General features: G+C 42.1%; 1 protein-coding gene across 2 annotated transcripts in view; it reads right to left on the bottom strand.

The window, feature by feature from the left end:
• smpd3 (sphingomyelin phosphodiesterase 3) overlaps positions 1-25976 on the bottom strand; it is a 163516-nt gene that overhangs the window by 26861 nt on the left and 110679 nt on the right. For both annotated transcript variants that reach the window (XM_003222957.4, XM_062961820.1), the window contains exons 3-4: positions 22673-24314; positions 9415-9490 (exon numbers count right to left, since the gene is read on the bottom strand). In XM_003222957.4, the coding sequence (XP_003223005.1) occupies positions 9415-9490; positions 22673-24010 (1414 nt within the window). In that variant the 5' untranslated portion in view covers positions 24011-24314. The remainder of the gene's footprint in view (positions 1-9414; positions 9491-22672; positions 24315-25976) is intronic.

Raw genomic sequence — 25976 nt, 5'->3', positions numbered from 1 at the left:
GCACTTTCTGTACATGTGATAGTTTAACCATAAAAACATGTGCAAGTAACCTACTGATCCCTCAATTAATGTAATTTTATTGGTATCTATTTTTATTTCTGAAATTTACCACCCTCGGCTTATACTGGAGTCAATGTTTTCCCAGTTTGTTTGTGGTATAATTAGGTGCCTCGGCTTATATTCGGGTCGGCTTATACTCAAGTATATACGGTACATTAAGCCTCATTTCCACAGATCAGAGCTAATGCAGAGGCATTTTCCTTCCCCAGGCTCAGGTTAGATTCCCAGATCCTTCTTAAAATATATGTATGTATGTATGCATCTCTGTGTGTGTGTGTGATATATATACAGTAAGAGTCTCACTTATCCAAGCTAAACGGGCCGGCAGAAGCTTGGATAAGCGAATATCTTGGATAATAAGGAGGGATTAAGGAAAAGCCTATTAAACATCAAATTAGGTTATGATTTTACAAATTAAGCATCAAAACATCATGTTATACATCACATTTGACAGGAAAAGTAGCTCAATAAGCAGTAATGTTATGTTGTAATTACTGTATTTACGAATTTAGCACCAAAATATCATGATATATTGAAAATATTGACTACAAAAATGGCTTGGATAATCCAGAAGCTTGGATAAGTGAGGCTTGGATAGGTGAGACTCACATACATATACGTATATATATCTATACTAGCTGTGCCCGGCCACACGTTGCTGTGGCGAAGTCTGGTGGTATGGGAAATAAAGTATTGAGGAATTGGTGGTAGTTAAGGTAAAAGGTAAAGGTTTTCCCCTGGCATTAAGTCCATTATAAATGGGTTATATAGCTGTGTGGAAGGGCCTCGAGTCTACACTGCCATATAATCCAGTGCAAATCAGATAATCTGTGGAAGAGGCCTAAGTAAGGCCTAACTCGGCCTGTCCCCTGGGCTGAGTGGGTTGCTAGGAGACCAAGTGGGCAGAGATTAGTCCTCTAACTGGCAGCAATGGGATAAAAACAATTATTCCTTTCCTTCTAATTAGGACTTTACTTTTCTTTTTGTTGTATCAACCTAGAGGCGTGGATGATGGGTTGTGTTGTCAAATTTCGAGGTTGGGGGGCCTGTAGTTTTGTTGTTTTGTTGGTCGCTGTGATGCCATCACTCATTTATATATATAGATTCTTAACACCCATTGGTACACATCAGCTGTAAGCCCTCTGTCAGTACCTACTTATTGTTACCGGGCAGAAATGAAAGGAAAACGAAAGCAAACACAATGACTGTGCTAATTTCCTACGAAAATGCCATTATTCGTTTTGTGTAGATGAACGGTTGAAGTAAAATGATAGCACGAAGGAAACGAAGGGAAAATTTTCATGCACATCTCTAATGTTCATGCCTTGCAAAAGAGTGTTGGGCCGGATGGTCCTTGGAATGACGGCACGGATTTCATAAGGGAACGGGTGAAGAAAAAAGCCTTTCTTTTCCAAATGCAAGCTGTGAGCTGGCGCATGGCACCGGCTTTGGGGATGTCAGATGGCAGATTCCCCACATCTCAAATTTGTTTGCCTTGTGCAGCTCAGCGGAGACTCTCCAAGGCCTTTGTGCACGGCCAGGTTTGCATCGGTAAGGAGTTGTGTGCCTCATTTGGCACTCCCTGATTTATGGCATGACGCCCTCATGTCCTTGCCTGCCTCCGAAACCCATCCATCATGCGGAGGGTTCCGTTGGTTACCTTCAAAGCTATTTCAGTTGCAGATTGGAAACCTTGCTCGCCAGTCACCAACAATTGCCTGTGTGTGCCTGCCCCAAGCAGTGATTATTTTCATGAATGTGAAAGCCAGTCTGGTCTAATGCAGGGATGGAAACATTTGAACTATGGGCCACATATGATCACAGGGATATCTACCGTATATACTCAAGTATAAGACCACCCTAATATAAGACGAGGGACCTAATTTTACCAAAAAAACTGGGGAAACTTTTTAACTCAAGTATAAGCTGAGGGTGGAAAATGCAGCAGCTATTGGTAAATTTCAAAATGAAAATAGATTCCAATGAAATTATATGGAAGCATCAGTAGGTTAAAGGTTTTTAAATATTTACCGTATTTCAAAGAAAAACAGTAAACTAGTTCTGTAAATGAAAAAGTAGGGTCAACAAAAACAATATGGTATTAATAATAACATAATAATAATAATAATCATCATCATCATCATCAGCTGATGACCCAAAATGCAGACTGTGCAAGGAAACCAACGAAAACATTGATCATCTCCTCAGCTGCTGTAAGAAAATTGCACAGACAGACTACAAACAGAGGCACAACTACGTGGCCCAAATGATTCATTGGAACTTATGCCTCAAGTACCACCTGCCAGCAGCAAAGAACTGGTGTGATTTTGTGATATGAAATCCAGCATATCTTGTTTGCTGTGTCATAATAATAATAATAATAATAATAATAATAATAATAATAATAATAATAATAACAACTTTATTTATATCCCACCCTAGCTCCCCCTGGGGACTCAGGCCGGCTTCCAACATAGTAACAGGAAAACATTCAATGCCTACATAAACAATGCAGAGCTAGATATAGATCTATAATTATATATACTAATTTCACATATGCATTTCCCCCTGAAACGTTTGCAAATCCACTCTCTATATATGTGCATTTCCCTCCAGCAATATTTGCAAGCCCTATATATTTATGTTTATATCTATCTAAACATCTCTCTATGTGTGTGTGTGCATTTCCCCTGCAATATTTGTAAGCCCTACATATCTATATTCATATAAATCTATCCAGACATCTCTCTATATATAGATAATTATATCTGTATAGGATTTGCAAAGACTTGCAAACATATGAGGCAAAAATTTATATATAAAATAATGTATACACATAGATACAGATATACAGGTACATTGAAATCCCTAGATATCTCTATGTTTATAGGATTTGCAAAGACTTGCAAACATATGAGGGGGAAATTTATATATAAAATTAATGTATATAGAAAGATAGAGACAAATATAAAGGTACATAGGGATTGCAAAGGCTTGCAGGGGGAAATGCCTATATATCTGTAGCAGAGATTAACAAATATTTCAGGGGAAAATGCTTTTATAAGATTAATGGGTATATATCTATTCTTCTTCCTGACTTGCAAGGGCTTCTTTCCCTTCTCAAACTATTCCCTTGGTTAAGTGCGAGGGAGGCTTTGGAAAAGTAAACACTGATAAGGGAGGGTAAGATGAGAGATAAATATGTCATATATTGCAAGGAATGACAACAACTCAAAGACACATCTCTCCAAATATCCCGATTCACTAAACTTCGGTTCCACCAGTACAAGAGTGTTTTCGTTTTTAGAAAAGTTAAGGTAAATATTCACCAAGACCTGTTTGCATCAACTCGTTAAAACCTGTTTAATTTCAGTTACCTTGGCAAAATCGCAGGGAAAATGTGAGACCTGATTTATGAAACCATAAAACAGGTTGCAAGCTTGATTGTGAGACGTGTTTATTCCATGCAAGAGTGTTGGACCGAGGCTTAAGATATTAAGGTTCAAGTCTCCGAAGACACCACTCACTACAGTCTCATTTTGGTCGGCTTCACAGAATGGTTGGAAGAATGAAGCACACGCAGCTGTTAGAAAATCTGATAAGGAGTAAAGGCACCGGTGGCTAAAGAAACAAACTAAGGCTTAGAGTAAGAACACTATTAAAAATATAAAAGGCCTTCAAACTGAATCTGAACTATCTTGGTGGAAGCGAGAGGAGTTGAATATGAATAACAGTGTGATGCTGCAGTAAAGAAGGGGAATGTTGGGTCGCTGTGAGTTTTTTGGGCTGTATGGCCATGTTTCAGCAGCCTTCTCTCCTAATGTTTCACCTGCATTTGTGGCTGGCACCCTCAGAGGTTCTGTTGGCAGTGAAGCAAGTGGAGTGTATATATATATCTCTGGAATAATGTCCAGGGTGGGAGATGTCAGTGTTTTTGTTGTTACAGTGTGAAATGTTCAATCAATTGTTGCTGTTGGATTGTATCTATGTGTTCCGGCAAGCTTTCCAGCAGCACAGGAGTTAATTACATGCCAGCCCTGATTGATTGCCTGCAGGGCCAATGGGTCAAGACTTCAGTTTCAACTGTGTGGATGGAACATTCGTCATGAACTGTGGAATGTTGGGAGGTGCCTGATAGCACTGATAACAGACTCAGCGAACTGAAAGGACACGCCATGTTTTGTCCTAGCCGAGGGAACATGTGTCCTGACAGTGATGGTGTTTAGCATTGTATATAGTCTGTAAATAAACATATAGTACCGCTGGGATCAACAGATAACTGAGTCTGTAAATAAACATATAGTACCGCTGGGATCAGCAGATAACTGAGTCTGTAAATAAACATATAGTACCGCTGGGATCAGCAGATAATTTACAACTGAGGTGTCATTTTGTCGGTGTCACTTTGCCAGTGCTTAAGTGGTCTGACTGGTGAGAAGAGGGTGAAACTTGACCCATAAATAAGTCAGAGTGGCGATTAATAACCCCTGACAGGAGAAAGAACCCTTGGCTACTGAAATGCTAATTCAAGCTTGCTAATTGCAACATTCACACTTGTTTTAAACCAGTGTTTCCCAACCTTTTTTCTGACCAGGGCCCACTTGGTCACTTGTTATCAGTAGTAGTAATGGCGAAGCCACAGACCATTATTCTTGTGGACTACAGGTTGGGAACCACTGCTTTAAACAGACTTTTAAAGCAGTGGTTCCCAACCTGTAGTCCACAAGAATAATGGTCTGTGGCTTCGCCATTACTACTACTGATAACAACGGCCCAACCAAAAAAAAAAAATTGTGTCTTCATTTTTAGGCCTGTTCCTGGGTTATTTGGGGCGGTGATTCAGAAAATTGCATTGGATAGACCACATCAGCTCTCGATTCTTAAATATGGTTTTCTGTGGGCGGGCAGATGGCAACTACTGGATGGCATATTATCTGTATCAGGAACTAGAACTGATGTGGTCGATCCAATGCAATTTTCTGAATCAGCACCCCAAATACCTAATCGAATTTAAAGTTAACCAAAAACTGATTGGTAACTCTTTTGGTACTAATGTTGGAGAGTGGTCCCTGGTCAAGTGGGCCCTGGTCAGAAAAAGGTTGGGAAACACTGGTTTAAAACAAGTGTGAATGTTGCAATTAGCAAGCTTGAATTAACATTTGAGTAGCCATGAAATTTGCAAAGTCAATCAGTGAAGGTATCTGCATAGAGGTAGCCTGGCCTTTGTTGCCAGTTAACACCTTACAAACAGAGGGTGCCTCCAGGCAACAGAGACCAGGCTACCTCTATGCAGATACCCTCACTGATTGACTTTGCAAATTTCATGGCTATTCAGGCTTGCTAACTGCAACATTCACACTTGCTTCAAACAGACAAGGATTCTTTCTCTCACCCTGGACATTATTCCACAGATATTATCTACACTCCACCTGCTTCACGGCCAACAGACCTCTGAAGATGCCATGAGCCACAGATGCAGGTGAAACGTCAGGAGAGGATGCTGCTGGAACATGGCCATACAGCCAAAAAAAAAAGTCACAGCAACCCAGTAATCCTGGCTATGAAATCCTTCGTCAACACATTAAGGTGAAGCTGATATTGTTTTAAAACTTTTTTTATGTTGTTTAATGTATTTGTTAAAATTGTGCTTGAATTCGTTTGTGATTTTATACTGCTTGTTATTTTATTGTTTGTTTTATATTTTAATTTTTCTTTTCTGGGCTTGGCCCCGTGATAGCCGCCCCGAGTCCCTTCGGGGAGATGGTGGTGGGATACAAAAATAAAGTACAGTAGAGTCTCACTTATCCAACATAAACGGGCCGGCAGAATGTTGGATACGTGAATATGTTGGATAATAAGGAGGGATTAAGGAAAAGCCTATTAAACATCAAATTGGGTTATGATTTTACAAATTAAGCACCAAAACATCATGTTATACAACAAATTTGACAGAAAAAGTAGTTCAATATGCAGTAATGCTATGTAGTAATTACTCTATTTACGAGTTTAGCACCAAAATATCATGATGTATTGAAAACATTGACTACAAAAATGCATTGGATAATCCAGAACGTTGGATAAACGAGTGTTGGATAAGTGAGACTCTACTGTATTATTATTATTTATTATTATTAATGCTATTTTAGCCTGGGTTTATATAAATTAAGTTTCCAAGCCAGGAAAATCAATAGCCATGCTACATTCTGTGCCGGTCTTGTTGTTCTTAGCCGCAATCTCTCATTTTCTGCCTTGGTCAGGGTGTATCTACACTGTAGAATTAATGCAGTTTGACACCACTTTAGCTGCCATGGGCAAATGCTATGGAATCCCGAGAGTTGTCATTTTGCAAGGTTTGAGCCTTCTCTGACAAAGAATGCCAATGCCTCGCTAAACCACCCTTCCCAAAATTCCATAGCAATGAGACACTGGAGTTAAAGTGGGGTCAATCTGGATTAATTCTGCAGTGTAGATACGCTTTAGGCGTACTCAAACAGTAACACCAGTATAGGTGTTGTGAAAACATTTCTCAGCTCTACAAATGGAGCCAGACTTCACGTCTAGCAATAACCGATTTGTCTTTTCCAAAACATTTCCAAATACGCTCTCTCTGAAGAAACAAACCCCAGACCTGCTCCTTTTATGTAACTGAAATATTTCCTTTTTTTGCCAACTTAAAACATATACGCACATAACCGTGTTTTCAAATCAGATAACTAAGCCAAGGAAACACTGCTGTTATGAACCGAGGTTTGTCTGCTCTGTTCCATAAACGAAGGAAGATTTATTGAAGGACATCTAAGCTCTCCAATGCAAGCGTTCCTATTAGGATGGAGCATGACAGATAAGGCTGGAAGCACGAAGCAAGCGAAGCAAGCAAAGGAAAGACAAACAGGAAAGCAACTCGGGAGCTTTAAAGGGAGGCAGGCCGATGGAGCAACGGGGATTATTTGGCTCCTCTCATCTCTCTTTTTGCCTTTCCTTCCAGTAATGGGTCAGATCTGAAAGTAAATCCATCAAAGTCTTGTCTTAAAAAGGGGGGAAAGAAATGAGCAAACTTTGAACGAAAGGGTCAATGTGAACCAAGGGAGCATCTACAACAGTGATTCCCAGACTTATTTCCAGAAAAAAATTACTCAGCGCCCCTTGGAAAAGGGGGCGTGGCTTAGAGGGGTGGGCGTGGCTCCTGCTCAAGAGGGCGGGGCTGAGCCTCTCCCTTAGTCCAAGATGCAGGGCTGGGAGGGGGAGGTGGGCGGAGCCACAAATGGGCGGCCAGGACTGGGATGGGCAGAGTTACGAGCTCTGAGGCAGGGCTGAGCTTCTATCCCTGTCCTGGACACAGGGGGCGGGGCTAGAGGAGGGGGCGGGGCCTCTTCCCAAATGCCTGACGGGGCTGAACCTCTAACAAGCACCTCAGGGGAGGTATAGAGGCTCAGCCCTGTCTCAGGCTCTTGGAAGGAGGCCCCGCCCCCACCCTAGCCCCGCCCTTTAGTCCTAAAAGGCCTCTCAGGAGAGATATAGAGGCTCAGCCCTGTCTCAGGCTCTTGAGAAGAGGCCCCGCCCCCACCCTAGCCCTGCCCTTTAGTCCTAAAAGGCCTCTCAGGAGAGATATAGAGGCTCAGCCCTGTCTCACGCTCTTGGGAAGAGGCCCCGCCCCCACCCTAGCCCTGCCCTTTACTCCTAAAAGGCCTCTCAGGAGAAATATAGAGGCTCAGCCCTGTCTCAGGCTCTTGGAAGGAGTCCCGGCCCCACCCTAGCTCTGCCTTTTAGTCCTAAAAGGACTCTTAGGAGAGGTATAGAGGCTCAGCCCTGTCTCAGGCTCTTGGGAAGAGGCCCCGCCCCCACCCCTAGCCCTGCCCTTTAGTCCTAAAAGGCCTCTCAGGAGAAATATAGAGGCTCAGCCCTGTCTCAGGCTCTTGGAAGGAGGCCCCGCCCCCACCCTAGCCCTGCCCTTTAGTCCTAAAGGGCCTCTCAGGAGAGGTATAGAGGCCCAGCCCTGTCTCGTGCTCTTGGGAAGAGCCCCCGCCCCTGCCCCTAGCCCCACCGTTTAGTCCTAAAAGGCCTCTCAGGAGAGCTATAGAGGCTCAGCCCTGTCTCGTGCTCTTGGGAAGAGGCCCTGCCCCTACTCCTAGCCCCGCCCTTTAGTTCTAAAAGGCCTCTCAGGAGAGATATAGAGGCTCAACCCTGCCTCACGCTCTTGGGAAGAGGCCCCGCCCCCACCCCTATCCCCGCCCTTTAGTCCTAAAAGGTCTCTCAGGAGATGTATAGAGGCTCAGCCCTGTCTCATGCTCTTGGAAGGAGGCCCCGCCCCCTTCCCTAGCTCCGCCCTCTGTGTCCCAACAAGCGCCTCAGGAGAGGTATAGATTCTCAGCCCTGTCTCGGGGTCTTGGGAAGAAGCCACGCCCACTCCTCTAGCTCCGCCCCCTGTGTGTCCTAACAGGCGTCTCAGGTGCTCAGCCCTGTCTCCGGCACTTGGGAAGAGGCCCCGCCCCTACCCTGGCCCCGCCCCCGTGTCCTAAGAGGTGCCATCACCGCCCCCCTGGATCACTGCAGCACCCACCAGGGGGCGGTAGCGCCCACTTTTGGAATCACTGATCAATACTGTGAAATGAATATAGCTGGGCCTTACTTTAAATACCATACCTCCATACTAAACAGTCCTGGGCTCAGGGAACTGAATACATGTAACAACTAACATTTCAAAAAGGGGAGGGTATTTTTTCCCAACAAAGAACACGGGAGAAGGATGGTGGGCATGGCCAAATCTCTAGTCTGATGGCAAATCAAATGAAAGAATACTGAGCACAACTGATAGATTTAATAGTGCGATGAAAGTTGAGAAATCATCCCTTTCATTTCAATGCTCTATTCTGCCAAACACTTCCCTGCTTCCATGTGATGAAGTCCTAAAAGCCTCACCTCCAGTGTTGTATACAGTAGTTTTAATGCAGACGTGATGCTATTATTCTTTGAAATACATTAAACTTTACTAACAGTTTATGCTGGAAATAGAAAGGGCAAGAATTCATACTAAATTGCTAAAATGATAGCTGATCTTTAAGGGGATTCGTTTTCCTCCCCATCGTTCCTTGTGAATGCTTTTTAAAAATCCTTCTTTTAACAATTGTAACCCTGACAGTGAAGTCTTACCAGACGACATGATATTTATCTTGAGATAAGATTGAAATAATATTTGGATTATTGGGCTCAGAGAGAGACGACAGCTTTACTTGCTGAAATATGTCTGGTGCAGAAACCTTTCAGTGAGACTCGAGACTGATTCAGAATGAAGCAACTTCATCCAGGTCTAGCAAGAGAAACAATGCAAAATGCAGTAGAACAATTCCATGCGGTTACCTGCCAGGGCTTGCAAGTGAGTGCAGGAAATGTATCCCACAATTCTTTGGTCCTGAGGTGTACTTCCCACTTGCACCTAGAAAGAGGAGAGGGAGAAAAGAGTTAGTGGATCACTGGAGATTGTTGTAAGATCAGATTCCCACAACCATATAGCATATGTCGGTAACATTTACACAGCGAAATGCATATACGGTGTAGAATCATAGAATCATAGAATAGTAGAGTTGGAAGAGACCTCATGGGCCATCCAGTCCAACCCCCGGCCAAGAAGCAGGAAATCGCATTCAAAGCGATTTTGTAGTAGTTTGAATTGTTGGACTATGACTCTGTATGGTTTGAGTACCCATAAGGCAGCAGCTCTTGAATATTTTCTTTAAAGAAACCCTGAAAAACCCTTCCCTAGATGTCCCTTACTCAAAATTTTGTTTTTCCATGAAAGTGTTTCCATGAAAGACATTTGCTCTTTGCTCACAATACAAGGTCATGCAAACCGCAATCATGATTTGGCTTGTTGGATAATGTATACGTGGGATGAACTATGAACATGTCACCTGAGGATAGTGCATACGTGGAACAAACTATGGACACTTTATCTGATGTGATGAGTAATGAGTTATATAAGTTACAAGGCAACTATGCATGTCCAAAAGGATTATAATAGTAAGCAAATTCCATTTTCAGTTAGCTTTCTGCGCATGCTTGTGTACAATTCTATAAATTGGAAAGCCACTACAGGTAAGGTATGGCATTGCGTTTTCTGGGCATTAGCTAACATTGTCACCTGTTCTTGGCCAAAGAAAACTATCTTGAAGACAGAATTGTTGTATGTTTTCTGGGCTGTATAGCCATGTTGCAGAAGTATTCTCTCCTGATGTTTCGCCCAATCTATGGCAGGCATCCTCAGAGGTTGTAAGGTATGGAGAAACTAAGCAAGGAAGGTTTATTAGTTTCTCCATACCTCACAACCTCTGAGGATGCTTGCCATAGATGTGGGCGAAACCTCAGGAGAGAATACTTCTGCAACATGACCATACAGCCCAGAAATCATACAACAACCCTGTGATCCCGGCCATGAATGCCTTCGACAACATATCTTGAAGACAACTTCTGTTGTCAGTCTGCTTTCTTCATCCGCGTCCGAATGAAATTCCGCAACACCCGTTCAGACTTGGAAACCACTGAGTGATCCTGGGTGAGTTACATACTCTCAACCCCAGAAAACCCTGTGACAGATTCACATTCCTCCTATGCTCCCTCCAATATATCCATTTGGACACCTTCATTTAGAAACTAGAAGAAAAAATTGACAGCCAGGGGATGTCCAGGAATGTATTCACATCCAGACACACAGTTACAATGTTTTCTGCAATCTCCACATGACCCCATAGAAGTTCTATATGATCCTTCCCATCATGCATGCATGTGATGGCACCCCCGGGCCTTTGGGAAAACTATAGTGTCTGGCTTTACTCAGGGGATAATCTATATAACTTCTATTAAGATCAAGACCCTTAACATACAGAGGCACTTTAGGCAAGGTGAAAAATAACCAAAATGAGTTTACTGAAAACAAGATGAATAAAGAGTTAACTCCATCCAGGGCTATTGAGAGATAGGTTAAAACAATACATTACAAAAGGAGATTTTGTTGATTGCAGTCATCCCTCTGGAGTCTTTGAAAGTCCTCCACAAGCTGAAGCCCAAGGGTTGTCTTAATCTTTTTTCTTTGTGAAGCCTAAGCTGGTCAAAGGCTTCTGTTGTCTCTGGGACTGGTGGTATAAGAATGCTGCTTAATGTAGTGTTTAGTGCCAAGGATGCCTGTTTTGGATTGCTAGGCCTAGGATTCCTAGACAAAACCAGGCCTGTAGCCTAGAGACTACTATTGCAGAAAAAGGGGGATCTAACAAGAGAGCTCTGAACAGGCAGATGGACTAAACCAACTCAGGCTGGCTTCTAGGAGAATTTCATGCTCCACCCAAAAGCTAATACAAATGGAGGTACCTACGAGGGAGCGCCTAAGTAAGTAAGGGCAAGAAATAAAATTACTATTATTATTATTATTGCAGATTTTTAAAAATTTGGGAATTTGTGATTTTGCATTAGGAACTTGAGGTTCCCTTTCCCTGCCTACCCCTGAATTGCATCTCAAAGCTATGAATGTGTTGGTGGGGGAAAAAAGGAGAGGAGAGCTGATTTGCTCTGAGTTTCTTCCACTTGCGGGCCAACATAGTTGCCCGCTATTTCCTTTGATGCTATCCTTTCAGATCCTCTCACCGCAGTGAAGCTGCCTTTTTTCTCAGCGGTGTCCTTCCACCGCTGGACATACTTAGATTCCTTTCCTCCTGCTTCTGTGTTTTGGCACGGCGTTGGGAGAAGCAATTGCTTGAAAATAACACTGGCCAACGGGTACGGCCTGACAATGCCATTCCCCTCACGACTCTTTCTGCATGCAAGGTTCCTCTTTGAAGCCTGGATCCGATCGTGCAACCAGGTTCTCAATATTATAGCCATTCTTCTTCTCTTGTTCGTTGGCATCTCGCTGCCAAAGGGCACGATTGCAAACGGGAGAAAACAACAGATATGCTTGAGCGCCTCATTTCCAAAAAGGTAGCAATATATTCCAGACAGTGTGGAAAAAAGACTGTATTACATATTGTTCTGCCAGCCATGCTGTTCTGCTATTCTAAATATCCTTTTTACCTTTAGCAATAAGGACACTTTTTTGGTTCCTCTCTTTTGTGTGCGTAGGTGAGATTTACAACGACGAAGCAAGATCCTTCATTAAATGCATGAGTTGTTCAAGGATGTTACACTCTGCTCTTTTGGGATGAAAAGGATATTTGAAAATAATTGGAAAGGGCTTGAAAAACGTGCCTTTTGAATCTTGAGAGAACCTGGTGAATTGTTGTATCCGGAGACGGGTTTCTGTGCAAAATTTTTGCATAGAAAACGATGCTTTTCTGAAGAAATATTATCAACAGAAAAGGCTGTTTCCTTCACAAACATACTGTGATTGGGGATTTATAAAGTGCAAAAATCATTGGTGTTTAATTTGAAGGAATAATTGGAAAGGGCTCGAAAAACGTGCCTTTTGAATCTTGAGGAAACCTGGTGAATCGTTGTATCCGGAGACGGGTTTCTGTGCAAAATTTTGCATAGGAAACAATACTTCTTTGAAGAAATATTATCAACAGAAAAGGCTGTTTCCTTCACAAACATACTGTGATTGGGGATTTATAAAGTGCAAAAATCATTGGTGTCTAATTTGAAGGAATAATTGGAAAGGGCTCGAAAAACGTGACTTTTGAATCTTGAGAAAACCTAGTGAATCGTTGTATCCGGAGACGTGTTTCTGTGCAAAATTTTGCATAGAAAACAATGCTTCTCTGCAGAAATATTATCTCCCGAACAGAAAAGGCTGTTTCCTTCACAAACATACTGTGATTGGGGATTTATAAAGTGCAAAAATCATTGGTGTTTAATTTGAAGGAAACGTACATTTGCTGCATGGAAATACCATTTTTTGTGCAAAAGAACAATGTTAATTCTTTGTTGCAAGACATGCAACCATTGCGTTTTTGCACAGAAAACAGAAAACAGTATTTCCATGCAGAAAGTAGTTGTTCTACTCCAGAACAACTTTTGAATCTTGAGAAAACCTGGTGAATTGTTGTATCCGGAGACGGGTTTCTGTGCAAAATTTTTGCATAGAAAACGATGCTTCTCTGCAGAAATATTATCTCCTGAACAGAAAAGGCTGTTTCCCTCACAAACATACTGTGATTGGGGATTTATAAAGTGCAAAAATCATTGGTGTTTAGTTTGAAGGAAACGTACATTTGCTGCATGGAAATACAGTAGAGTCTCACCAAGCTAAACGGGCCGGCAGAAGCTTGGATAAGCGAATATCTTGGATAATAAGGAGGGATTAAGGAAAAGCCTATTAAACATCAAATTAGGTTATGATTTTTACATATTAAGCACCAAAACATCATGTTTTACAACAAATTTGACAGAAAAAGCAGTTCAATACGCAGTAATGTTATATTGTAATTACTGTATTTACGAATTTAGCACCAAAATATCACGAAATATTGAAAACATTGACTACAAAAATGGCTTGGATAATCCAGAGGCTTGGATAAGCAAGGCTTGGATAAGTGAGACTCTACTGTACTATTTTCTGTGCAAAAGAACAATGTTAATTCTTTGTTGCAAGACATGCAACCATTGCGTTTTTGCACAGAAAAGAGAAAACAGTATTTCCATGCAGAAAGTAGTTGTTCTACTCCAGAAACTTCGTATTTGTGGCTACCACAAGCTAGGCTGAATTGGTTAAGAGTCTATGAGATATTCATTGAAAAACTATAGTCAAATGTTCTGCAGGATGTCCCTCCCGCAAAAGCAAAGTTTTTGCAGTTTAATAATTCCATATTATTAAACTGTAGAATGAATCCAGTTCACATTATTTCAATTTTCCTTGGTTATGCTGGATGGCCCATACAAATCTAGCACATTTGGAAAGTGCCATCTTGGCATCTCCGCAATACATGGCTCTCTGCCATGTCTTGCATTAGCGGAGAGGTAGTGTGTATATAAAATATTTAGATTACCACCTAGGAATAAAAGAGGAGGCTTGCTTTATAGCAAAAGCTGACACAGACTTTCCCAGGACAGTTTTATGGGCTGAGAGAAGCGCCAGACCATCACGAAAGCAAAAACAGTTCAGGAAATCCCATTGGTTTTGCCCATCTTTGCTTGTGAATCAATAGTCAAATGGCGACAATTAGGAACAGATTCACGTATGACACTTGGAACAGCACCATGTCAAGGTGAAATCTCCCGAATACGAAGAAGCTGTTTTTTAAGGTTCCTAAGAGTTGTAGTATGGAATATATATGTATTTGTGCGCGCACACATACTCACAAAAACAGGTTGGAGGGCAGATGCTGAAAGTAGCATATACACAACTAGCTGTGCCCAGCCACGCGTTGCTGTGGCTAAGTCTGGTGGTATGGAAAATAAAGCATTGAGGAATTGGTGGTAGTTAGTATATACTATTTCTTAAAGCTTGTGGATATACAATGTTTCTGGTTGTTCCTTTTTTTGTCTGTTGGAGGCAAGTATGAATGCTGCAATTTGCCAGAATGATTAGCATGTAATGGCCTTTATGTACAATATTTATGTACAATATTTATATTCCGCCCTTCTCACCCCAAAGGAGACTCAGGGCAGATTACAATGCACACATATACATGGCAAACATTCAATGCCATAGACATACAACATATAGGCACACATAGAGGCCTTTGAGGTTCATGCCTGGCTACTTCCTCCCTGAGGGAATCTTTTGTTGGGAGGTGTTAGCTGACCCTGATTGTTTCCTGTCTGGAATTTCCCTGTTCTCAGATTGTTGTTCTTTACTTACTGTTCTGATTTTAGAGTTTTTTAATACTGGAAGCCAGATTGTGTTCATTTTCATGGTTCGCAGCAACACAACAACAACAACAGTAATACAGTAGAGTCTCACTTATCCAACATAAACGGGCCAACAGAATGTTGGATAAGCGAATATGTTAGATAATAAGAAGGGATTAAGGAAAAGCTTAGATTATCTAGATTATCTAAGATTAATCTAATCAAGTTAGATTATGATTTTACAAATGAAGCACCAAAACATCATGTTATACAACAAATTTGACTGGCAGCCAGGGGGAGAACGGCTCTTCCTCGTCCTCTAATTTGGACTGTATTTTTCTAGGTTTTTTATTGAAAGACATAGATTAGATGACTATGTCTTTTGTGGCCAATTTTGGTGTGGGTTGGTTCAGTAGATTTGTTGTTTACTCCATGAGAAAAACACACATTACAATTTTATATATATAGATGGAGTCCATGGTGGCACAGCGGGTTAAACCACAGAGCTGCTGAACTTGCTGACTGAAAGGTCGGTGGTTCGAATCCGGGGAGCAAAGTGAAAAACCACTGTTAGCCTTAGCTTCTGCCAACCTAGCAGTTCGAAAACATGCAAATGTGAGTAGATCAACAGGTACCGCTCCGGAAGGAAGTTAACGGTGCTCCATGCAGTCATGCCTATGGCCACATGACCTTGGAGGTGTCTATGGATAACGCTGGCTCTTTGGCTTAGAAATGGAGATGAGCACCAACCAAGAGAGTTGGACACGACTAGATTTAATGTCAGGGGAAAACCTAGATTTAATGTCAGGGGGAAACCTTTACTATATATATACACACACACTCTACTTGCTTCACTGCCAACAGAATGTATTTTATTTAGATATGTTATATATTTTTATATATTTGTAAGGCATTGAATTTTGCCATTTATTATGTTGTAAACTGCTTTGATGGAGAAAGGGTGAGAAAAGTGGTATAGAAATGCAGATAATAATAATCTATATATATAAAAGAGTGATGGCATCACGGCGACCCACAAAACAACAAAACTACAGGCCCCCCAACCTCGAAATTTGACAACACAACCCATCATCCACGCCTCTAGGTTGATACAACAAAAAGAAAAGAAAAATAAAGTCCTAATTAGAGAGAGAGGAATAATTGCTTTTATCCAATTGCTGCCAGTTAGAAGGCTAAGCTCCTCCAACTTGGTCTCCTAGCAACCCAATAAAAAATAATAAAAAACAGTAAAAATTAATACAATAAAATACTATAATAACAGAAAATGACTAAAAATAATACAAGAAAATAATAAAATATAATAAATAAAATATAACTTACAATACAATTAATAAAAAAATTGCAAACAACGTCAAATAAAAATTACACAACAATTTTTAACCAATACCACCACCACTTTGCCACAGCAACGCGTGGCCGGGCACAGCTAGTAATAATAATAATAATAATAATAATAATAATAATAATAATAATAATAATAACAACAACAACAACAACAGAATCTCTGAAGATTCCAGCCACAAATCCAAGCAAAAACGTCAGGAGAGAATGCTGCTGGAACATGGTCATACAGCCAGAAAAAACTCATAGCAACCAGTTGACAGGGCTCTTTTTTCCATCTCTGTTGTGACTTCAGTGGAGACTCGGAATTGTTAATTAAGTCTAGCAATCCTCCTGCTTGCTGGGAAAGAAGCTTATGGGCCTGGGGGTAGAGAGAGAGAAAGAAAAACCTTCTCTGCCAGGATGCTGAGGTGGAAAATAAATCCAGGACTCAGCTGCAGGCCACGGGAGGCAGACTGGGCTTTAATCCCTTAATCCTTAATATATGCACAAGATGAAGGGGAGTCGGAGACAGAAGCGCTGCCCGGGCCTCGGAGATATTTGACCTTCTCCGTGAAACCCAGAGATGGAATAAAAGATTGCTCCTTCTCAGATTGACAAATGGGTTTCCCTACCGCCAGAAAACCCTACTAGAAAAAAAACACAAAACCAGTGAGAATTGGGCACACACCTTTCTCCCAGGATGTTATATGGTACTTTTCCCACTTTTTGAATTTTAAAATGCGTTTCTCCCTTACGGTATGCAACACGAATTTTGTTCCTGGGTTATAAATGTAATTTCCGAAATGGCTCTATCATAAACGTTTGGGGAAAAGTGTATTAAACTGCAAAAACTTTGTTTTTGTGAGACATCCTGCAGTACATTTTGCTATAGTTTTTCAATGAGTCTCAACTAATTCAGCATAGAGTTGCTGTGAGTTTTCTGGGCTGCAGAGCCGGCCCTGGGTATTTTTCAAGTGTAGGCGAACAAAATTTTGGCGCCCCACCTCCCCTCAAACCAATCACTGAAAAATAAAAGCGTTGGATAAGCGAAAATGTTGGATAATAAGGAGGGTTTAAGGAAAAGCCTACTAAACATCAAATTACATTAAGATTTTACAAATGAAGCACCAAAACATCATGTTTTATAACAAATCAACAGAAAAAGCAGTCTCGACTGCGCCCTCGTATGTTTTGCGCCCGAAGCTACTGCTTAATTCGCCTCATTGTTGGACTGGCTCTGCTGGGCTGTATGGCCATATTCCAGAAGCATTCTCTCCTGATGTTTCACCCACATCTATGGCAGGCACCTCCCGAAGTTGTGAGGTCTGTTGGAAACTAGGCAAGTGGGGTTTATATATCTGTGGAATAATGTCCAGGGTGGGCGAAAGAATTCTTGTCTGTTGGAGGCAAGTGTGAATGATGCAATTAATCACCTTGAATTGAATTGAATTGCCTTGCAGCTTCAAAGCCTGACTGCTTCCTGCCTGGGGGCATCCTTTTTGGGAGGTGTTAGCTGGCCCTGATTGTTTCTCAGGGAGAGGGGGCAGGATATAAAGCTGCAATATTATTATAATTACTAGTACAGTAGAGTCTCACTTATCCAACATAAACGGGCCGGCAGAATGTTGGATAAGCGAATATGTTGGATAATAAGGAGGAATTAAGGAAAAGGCTATTAAACATCAAATTAGGTTATGATTTTACAAATTAAACACCAAAACATCATGTTAGACAACAAATTAGGCAGAAAAAGTAGTTCAATATGCAGTAATGCTATGTTGTAATTACTGTATTTATGAATTTAGCACCAAAATATCATGATATATTGAAAACATTGACTACTAAAATGCGTTGGATAATCCAGAACGTTGGATAAGCGAGTCTTGGATAAGTGAGACTCTACTGTACTACTACTGGAGCCCCCAGTGGCGCAGCCTGTTAAAGCGCTGAGCTGCTGAACTTGCAGACCGAAAAGTCACAGATTCGAATCCAGGGAGCGGAGTGAGCATCTGCTGTTAGCCCCAGCTTCTGCCAACCTAGCAGTTCGAAAAAATGCAAATGTGAGTAGATCAATAGGTACCGCTCCGGCAGGAAGGTAACAGTGCTCCATGCAGTCATGCCGGCCACATGACCTTGGAGGTGTCTATGGACAATGCTAGCTCTTTGGCTTAGAAATGGAGATGAGCACCAACCCCCAGAGTCGGACACGACTGGACTTAACGTCAAGGGAAACCTTACTGTATTTCAACTATACAAAGGGCAAACTTAGGCCCTGGAGGCGTTTTGGACTTCAACTCTCACAATTCCTGGACTCAGACCCCTTCCTTTTCCCACTCAGCCGTTTAAGCAGACCCATAAACCTGGTGATTTGACTGTGAAGGGGATCTGGTTGTTTATGAGTCTGGGCACCTCCTCTTGAACGTTTGGCTGTACTTTCAGTCCCTTGTTCTTAATCAGAGCACAGCAAACCATTTGCATATACACATGGAGAAGGCTTTTGCAGCGAGATGCTATAAATCTCAGAGGATTCCAAGCCCCAGCTCCCATCTGCAAATGAAAGCAATGACCTCTAATTCTCGAAAGGACACTTGCTTGAAAGTAAAGCCCTTGTAGGACATTAGGAACAGGTTTAGGTAAACCAGGGGTCCCCAAACTAAGGCCCGGGGGCCGGATGCGGCCCTCCAAGGTAATTTACCTGGCCCCCGCCCTCAATTTTATAATATAATATATTATATATACATATAATATTGATAATAATATTATAATGTAATACAATATAACACTAATAATAATACCATATAATAATATTAATTATATATTTTATATTACATATAATATTACTAATAATATTACAGTATAGTGGTATATTTCAATATAGTAATATATAATGCTAATATTGTGCTATGCTAATAATATAATATATTGTATGTACATATAATTTGTAAGCCACTCTGAGTGCCCTTTGGGGTGAGAAGGGTGTGATACAAATGTAGTAAATAAATGCAGTAAATAAATAAATAATAAATAAATAAATTTTAGACTTAGGCTCGCCCAAAGTCTGAAATGACTTGAAGGCACACAACAACAACAACAACAACAACAATCCTAATTAACTTGACTATCTCATTGGCCAGAAGCAGGACCACACTTCCCATTGAAATCCTAATAAATGTATGTTGGTTAAAATTGTTTTTATTTTTAAATATTGTATTGTTCTTTCATTGTTGCTGTTGTTGTTGTTGTTTTTGCACTACAAATAAGACATGAGCAGTGTGCATCGGAATTTGTTTGTATTTTTTTTCCAAATGATAATCCGGCCCCTCAACAGTCTGAAGGATTGTGCACCGGCCCTTGGCCTAAAAAGTTTGAGGACCCCTGAGGTAAACCATTCCAGAGACAGCAAGGACAGGAGACAGCTAAAGAAGCAGCAGCAGCCGTAGGATTTGATGATCGCTGGCCTCGGGTTTTGCTGAGTTATAAAACACGATGGCCAAGATCCTACATTACAGTCTATGCAACTTCACAAATTCATAGCAATGTCGTAAAAAGGCAATAAAGCTTTGCTAGTGAATTGTGAAGATGTGCATTGAGGCACTTCCAATGTGCAGCAGGCACTCCTGTTGTGTTTGCTACTAGTGGTGTAGCAAACTTGGGGCCGGGCTGTGGCGCAGCTGGCTAGTAACCAGCTGCTATAAATCACTACTGACCAAGAGGTCATGAGTTCGAAGCCCAGGTCGGGTTAAGCCTCCGACCATAAAAAAAAATAAAATAGCCCCGGCTTGCTGTTGACCTAGCAGCCCCGAAAGACAGTTGCATCTGTCAAGTAGGGAAAATTTAGGTACGCTTTATGCGGGAGGCTAATTTAACTAATCTACAACACCATAAAAAAAAACTGCTCACGAGGAAAAGAATGAGGAAGAACAGCCACCAATGGACGGTGAAGCAACAGCTCCCCCTGTGGCCGGAATCGTGAAGCTGGAAAGATGTTAAAAATGCCTCTGTGTCTGTCTAAAACTGAATGTTGTTTGTCTGTTGGCATTGAATGTTTGCCATATATGTGTTCATTGTAATCCGCCCTGAGTCCCCTTCGGGGTGAGAAGGAAGGGCGGAATATAAATACTGTAAATAAATAAATAAATAGTGGTGTGTATTTGTATGGAATCACTGTTCATTTTATTTGGTTTCATTCATTTCGTTTCAGTTTTGTTTTTGTACCGTTTGCAAAAACAGGGTGCCTATACGAAGAGAATTTTCATCTCTCTTATTATTAAGAGCACATCAGCTGTCATAGGGAAGCAGACCTCTCTCTGACCCAGCTTAGAGTTATTAATACGAGGGTTTCCAGAAAGTAGATTACTTTTTGGAATTAAAAGTATAGGAGAAAACATTTACCATATGCAGTTGGAAGCCACACCCAAATACCACTTCTCAACATAGTCGCCATTCAAATCTAGGCACTTATCATAGTGATGAGTGAGCTTGGCAACTCCTTCCCCACAAAACTCTGCCGCTTGCGTCCTCAAGATCACACAGCAGAGATTTGAACCCTAGCCTTATGGAATCCTGGTCCAACACTCTATTTAGCGGTAAATTTAAGACCCCGGGGATCTTATAAAAGGCCAATTCAAGTGGCTATTTTTATTATTTCAGTTAATTTTGCTAGCTAATATTCCATGCTTGACCATTGCTTCTATGGGATGCGGGAATGGCTATCCTAAGTGAAGGCAATAGTGTCTGGTGGATTCCCATTAGCAGAGCAGTGAATCTTCTCTGGGTCTCTGGGTTTTTGTTTGAAAGGAATGATTGCAGGTGCTGAACCAATTTTGAAGATAGGATCCAGAACTTGGATAACTTCAGTTCACATTGAAGTCCAAGTTTACTGCTCTGTTGATATGGGAGCTACCAGGTGTCCCTGGGGAAGTCCTATTCAGGGGCGGCTCAAGTGGTAAGCAAACTACGCATTTGCAGAAGGTGCCATCCTCTAGGGCAGGGGTCCCCAAACTAAGGCCTGGGGGCTGGATGCGGCCCTCCAAGGTCATTTACCTGGCCCCCGCCCTCATTTATAATATAATATTTTTATATCAGTTTTAATAATATAATATATTGTATATACATAGGATATTGATAATAATATTATCATTTTATACAATATAATACTAATAATACCATATAATAATATTAATTATATGTTATATATTACATCTAATATTACAGTATAGTGGTATAGTTCAATATATATATAAAAGAGTGATGGCATCATGGCGACCGACAAAACAACAAAACTACAGGCCCCCCAACCTCGAAATTTGACAACACAACCCATCATCCACGGCTCTAGGTTGATACAACAAAAAGAAAAGAAAAATAAAGTCCTAATTAGAGAGAGAGAGGAATAATTGCTTTTATCCAATTGCTGCCAGTTAGAAGGCTAAGCTCCTCCCACTTGGTCTCCTAGCAACCCAATAAAAATAATAAAAAACACTAAAAATAATAAAAAACACTAAAAGATTAATACAATAAAATACTATTTTATAACTAAAAATAATACAAGAAAATAATAAAATATAATAAATAAAAAGATAACTTACAATAAAATTAATTGAAAAATACAAATAACGTCAAATAAAAATTACACAACAATTTTTAACCAATACCACCACCACTTTGCCACAGCAACGCGTGGCCGGGCACAGCTAGTAGTAATATATAATGCTAATATTGTGCTATAATAATAATAATAATAATAATAATAATAATAATAATAATAATAATAATAAGTTTATTTGTATCCCGCCACCATCTCCCCCGGAGGGGACTCGGGGCGGCTCACAGAAATATCAAATACAAAACAATAACAATATACAATACATCAATAAACAATAACATGCACCAATTGTAATATTTGCACATTAACCAAAAAGAATAAAAACACACTTATTAAAAACATAAAATTTAAAAACAGTGAGGTTGTCATAGTAGATTAGCAAAGAGCACATCATAGGTTGTAAACTCAAAACATAGATAAAGTGCTATGCTAATAATATAATATATTGTATGTACATACAGCTGCTCTAAGTCCCCTTTGGGGTGAGAAGGACAGGATATAAATGTAGTAAATAAATGTTTTTTGGGGGTTTTTTTCGTGTCAGGAGCAACCGGAGTTGCTTCTGGAGTGAGAGAATTGACTGTCTGCAAGGACGTTGCCCAGGGGACTTTGCCCAGATGTTTTTGATATTTTTACCATCCTTGTGGGAGGCTTCTCTCATGTCCCCACATGGAGCTGGAGCTGAAAGAGGGAGCTCATCCGCGCTCTCCCCGGGTGGGATTTGAACCTGGCAGCCTTCAGGTCAGCAACCCAACCTTCAAGTCACAAGGCTTTTATCCCCTAGGCCACCGGAGGCTCCTGCTGTAAACTCCTCATTCACATGGAGATCTAGACATACAAGACACACACAGCCCTGGTACATGAAGAAATTCCATAAAGAAAGTGTCCTACCTTGAGAAACAGGGCCCCCTTCGAGGACAGGGAGTCCGTTCCTTTCCCATTGGGATAACAGTGATAGGCAGCATCCATGACTGGATAACGGCTGGCAAAAAGCAGGCCACTGTTCACAAACTTAAATGTACAGTGGCCATGGCAGCTGTAGACTCCCACATCGTACAGAATGTATTCAAAGTAATGGTGGAGCTGGTCTTTCAACTTCTCCGCCGCCCTTTTGTCAAACACTTCCTGGAGGCACAGGAAGTCCAAGTTGGCAGGGAAGAAAGCGGAGATCTCGTGGTCAAAGGGCTCGTCGGTGTTCCTCTTTTTTCTCACGGAGGTCTTCTTCATGAGCGAGGCCTTGTAGAGGAGTTTGCTGTTGATGGTGCTTTGGTCCACGGGGCCATCTCCAGCGCGTGCCTTGACTAAGGACTCTCGCGAAGCGGTGTAGCTATCCAAACTTCCAGAGTCCCCTTCCTTCTGCTTATGGTTGGGTGTCTGACCTTTCAGGCTTTCAGCCTCGGCTTCGGGGGAGCGGTCCACTGGCCCCTTGTTATTATTCACCTGGCCACCCAACCCGTCTGCTTCTGGGTCTGAAATGTGGCCGTTGTCCTCTCCACCAATACGGACAATGCAAGTGTTGCCATCTTCTCCCTCGTTGGCTTCTCCTCCAGCTTTGTTCTCTTCGCTGTTGTTGGAGCCGGAGTTATCCCCCTTGTACTCCATGGACGTCGTCCGCTTGAGTCCGGCATTGACGGCCCGGTTATTGCTTTCTCCACCCTGAGGCGAGACCAGGCTGCTGAAGCTCGCAGCGCTGATGGACGTGTTGGTGGGGGAGTCTATGTAGATCTTGATCTGAGGCCTGCTGGCGCCGTTGCGGATCCGCCGGCCGATTTCCTTCGCCCGCGCCTGCGTGTTGAACACATTGTTGAGTCGGGCCAAGGAGTCCGGGAGCAAGCAGACATTTGCGGAGCCAAAGCAAAAGCTCTTCCCATTGCTGGAAGCCTTCCACTCTGTGAGCAACGTGCTGCCGTGGATGTGGCTTTTGTCCTGCACCCTGGAGTAGACATACGGTCGCCTCGTTGACTGGAGAGGGGACCATAACAGGAAGCCGATGAGGGCGAAAGGAAGCGAAACCGCCAAGAGGGCTAAGTAGATGGGAGTGGTGATGATAATGCACAGGGCGTGGAAGTAGCACGGGTCATCTCCCCGTTGGCGCTTCTCGTACGTGGTCGGCACAAAAGAGCCCACAAGCCGGTCTCCGATCCAGTAACATGGGAAGATTAAGCCCCAGGAAAAAGAGTGCAGTGCTGATAGAAAGCCGTTGGGAAATGGGGAAGTGTATAAAACCATTGCAACTCAGTTAGGACACCCCGTCAGCACCTTCTACATGGTGTCACCACCGTCCCCCATCCATCAGAGTAATTTGTTTGCAAGGCAAAAAAGGAGGGAAGGAAACTCTCCCGGCAAGGTGGTGTCTTCCAGCCTGTAAGCGAGTCAATATCACCTTAGCAGCACCATCTCATGTTGTTATGGGAAGAAGCAAAGGCGAGGCGATCGTTGCTTTGGGCTTTGGGTGTATGAAGGCTTTCAGGTGTATCATTGCTCAATGCAAGGAGCCATACCCGGGTGCCAGAAGGGGCAAGAAAAATGTCACCTGCAAAGACAAAAATAGAGAAAACAACTGATGTCAGGCTACCGTTTCTACTTGGATGGAGAAGCAGCACATTCATAGAGATGTACAGGTTGAGCATCCCTTATCTGGAATACTCCAAAATCCAATTTTTTCCCGCATGGAGACTGAGATAGCAATACATTTGCTTTCTAATATACACAACCTTTCATGCACTATGTCATTCTGTATAAAATTACCTTCAGGCTATGAGAATAAGGTGTATATGAAACATAAATAGATGAGTTCATACTTGGGTCCCTTCCCTAAAATATTTCATTAGGAACATATATGCAAATAGAGATATTCTGAAATTAAAAAAAATTAAAAATCCCAATCTCAGTCCCAAGTACTTCAGGGAAGAGATACTCCATTTGGCTTTTCCTAGGTTCCTTCTTCAAGATCTGGCAACAGACCTTTCAGGTGGAGAGACTCGGAGGGCAGGGAAGCTACTTTTCTTTGGACTAGAACAGTAATTCCCAATCGGGCACTACCGCCCCCTGGTGGGCGCTGCAGCGATCCAGGGGGACAGTGATGGCACCTATTAGGACACGGGGCGGAGTTAGAAGAGTGGGCGTGGCTTCTTCCCAAGAGCCCGAGACAGGGCTGAGAATCTATACCTCTCCTGAGGCGCTTATTGGGACACAGAGGGCGGAGCTAGGGAAGGGGGTGGGGTCTCCTTCCAAGAGCCCGAGACAGGGCTGAGCCTCTATACTTCTCCTGAGAAGCCTTTTAGAACTAAAGGGCGGGGCTAGGGGCGGGGGCGGGGCCTCTTCCTGTGATGTCCCATGGACCCTTGGGCCGTGAACCTGACTCCATTGTGGACAACAGATGAGGAAACAAGTTTTGTGGCGATTCAGCAAGACTCTGCCTCGTTCCAGATGTTCCCTATTGACAATTCTAGTTCAGTGCTCATTAAAAAGGGCCTTGAAACGGAGTCTTCTCTTCCCAGTTCCCCTCCCTTTGCTAGAAGGATGTTTGTGGAAACTAACAGGCAGGAGAAAGCTGGCAGGAGACGAAGCGCGCAATTAGCAGCAAGGGAATCTGCTGATTAACCTATTTTCCCCTGAGAATTCTAAGGGAGGATTGCATCTGGTCAAGATGTTGTTCTAGCTCTTTTTCCTTGGGAAAAGAGCATTTGAGACACCTGTTCCGAGGGAAGATTCGAAGTTCTTAAAAGTTCTGTGCGCTGGCTAGCCAGCACGGAGTCAACGTGTCAGTTTGGAGGATTAACTTCACTTCCAGCCAAGTGTGGACCGCGTTTAGGTCCACTACCTTCCAGCCTTGCCATGCCTTGCCTAGCCGTGTTCCTTGTCTTGTCTTGCCGTGATTCCAGCCTTGCCTTGTCGTGCCTTGTATCCAGCCTTGTCTTCAATTCCTTGCCTTGGACTTGCTTTGAACTCTAGTAAAAGACTTGGACATTTCCCCACTCAAACTGCTTGGAAGTTTGAGTGCGTTTCGGTTTTGGATTACAAACTTTGGACTGTAATATCAGACATTGCACAATATATTATTGGACTATATTTGACCTTACCCAAAAGGTCTATTGCTGAACTATATCTTCTGCTTGTTTTTATTTCATTTCTTCATTTCCTTAATAAAGATATTAGATTGTTTATTGGCCTCGGTGTATTGGTTTCCAGTGCT

This window comes from Anolis carolinensis, unplaced genomic scaffold (assembly GCF_035594765.1).
Source record: "Anolis carolinensis isolate JA03-04 unplaced genomic scaffold, rAnoCar3.1.pri scaffold_9, whole genome shotgun sequence".
NCBI lineage: Eukaryota > Metazoa > Chordata > Lepidosauria > Squamata > Dactyloidae > Anolis > Anolis carolinensis.
Note: the sequence above shows the minus strand (reverse complement) of the source record. Positions and strands in the feature narration are given on the sequence as shown.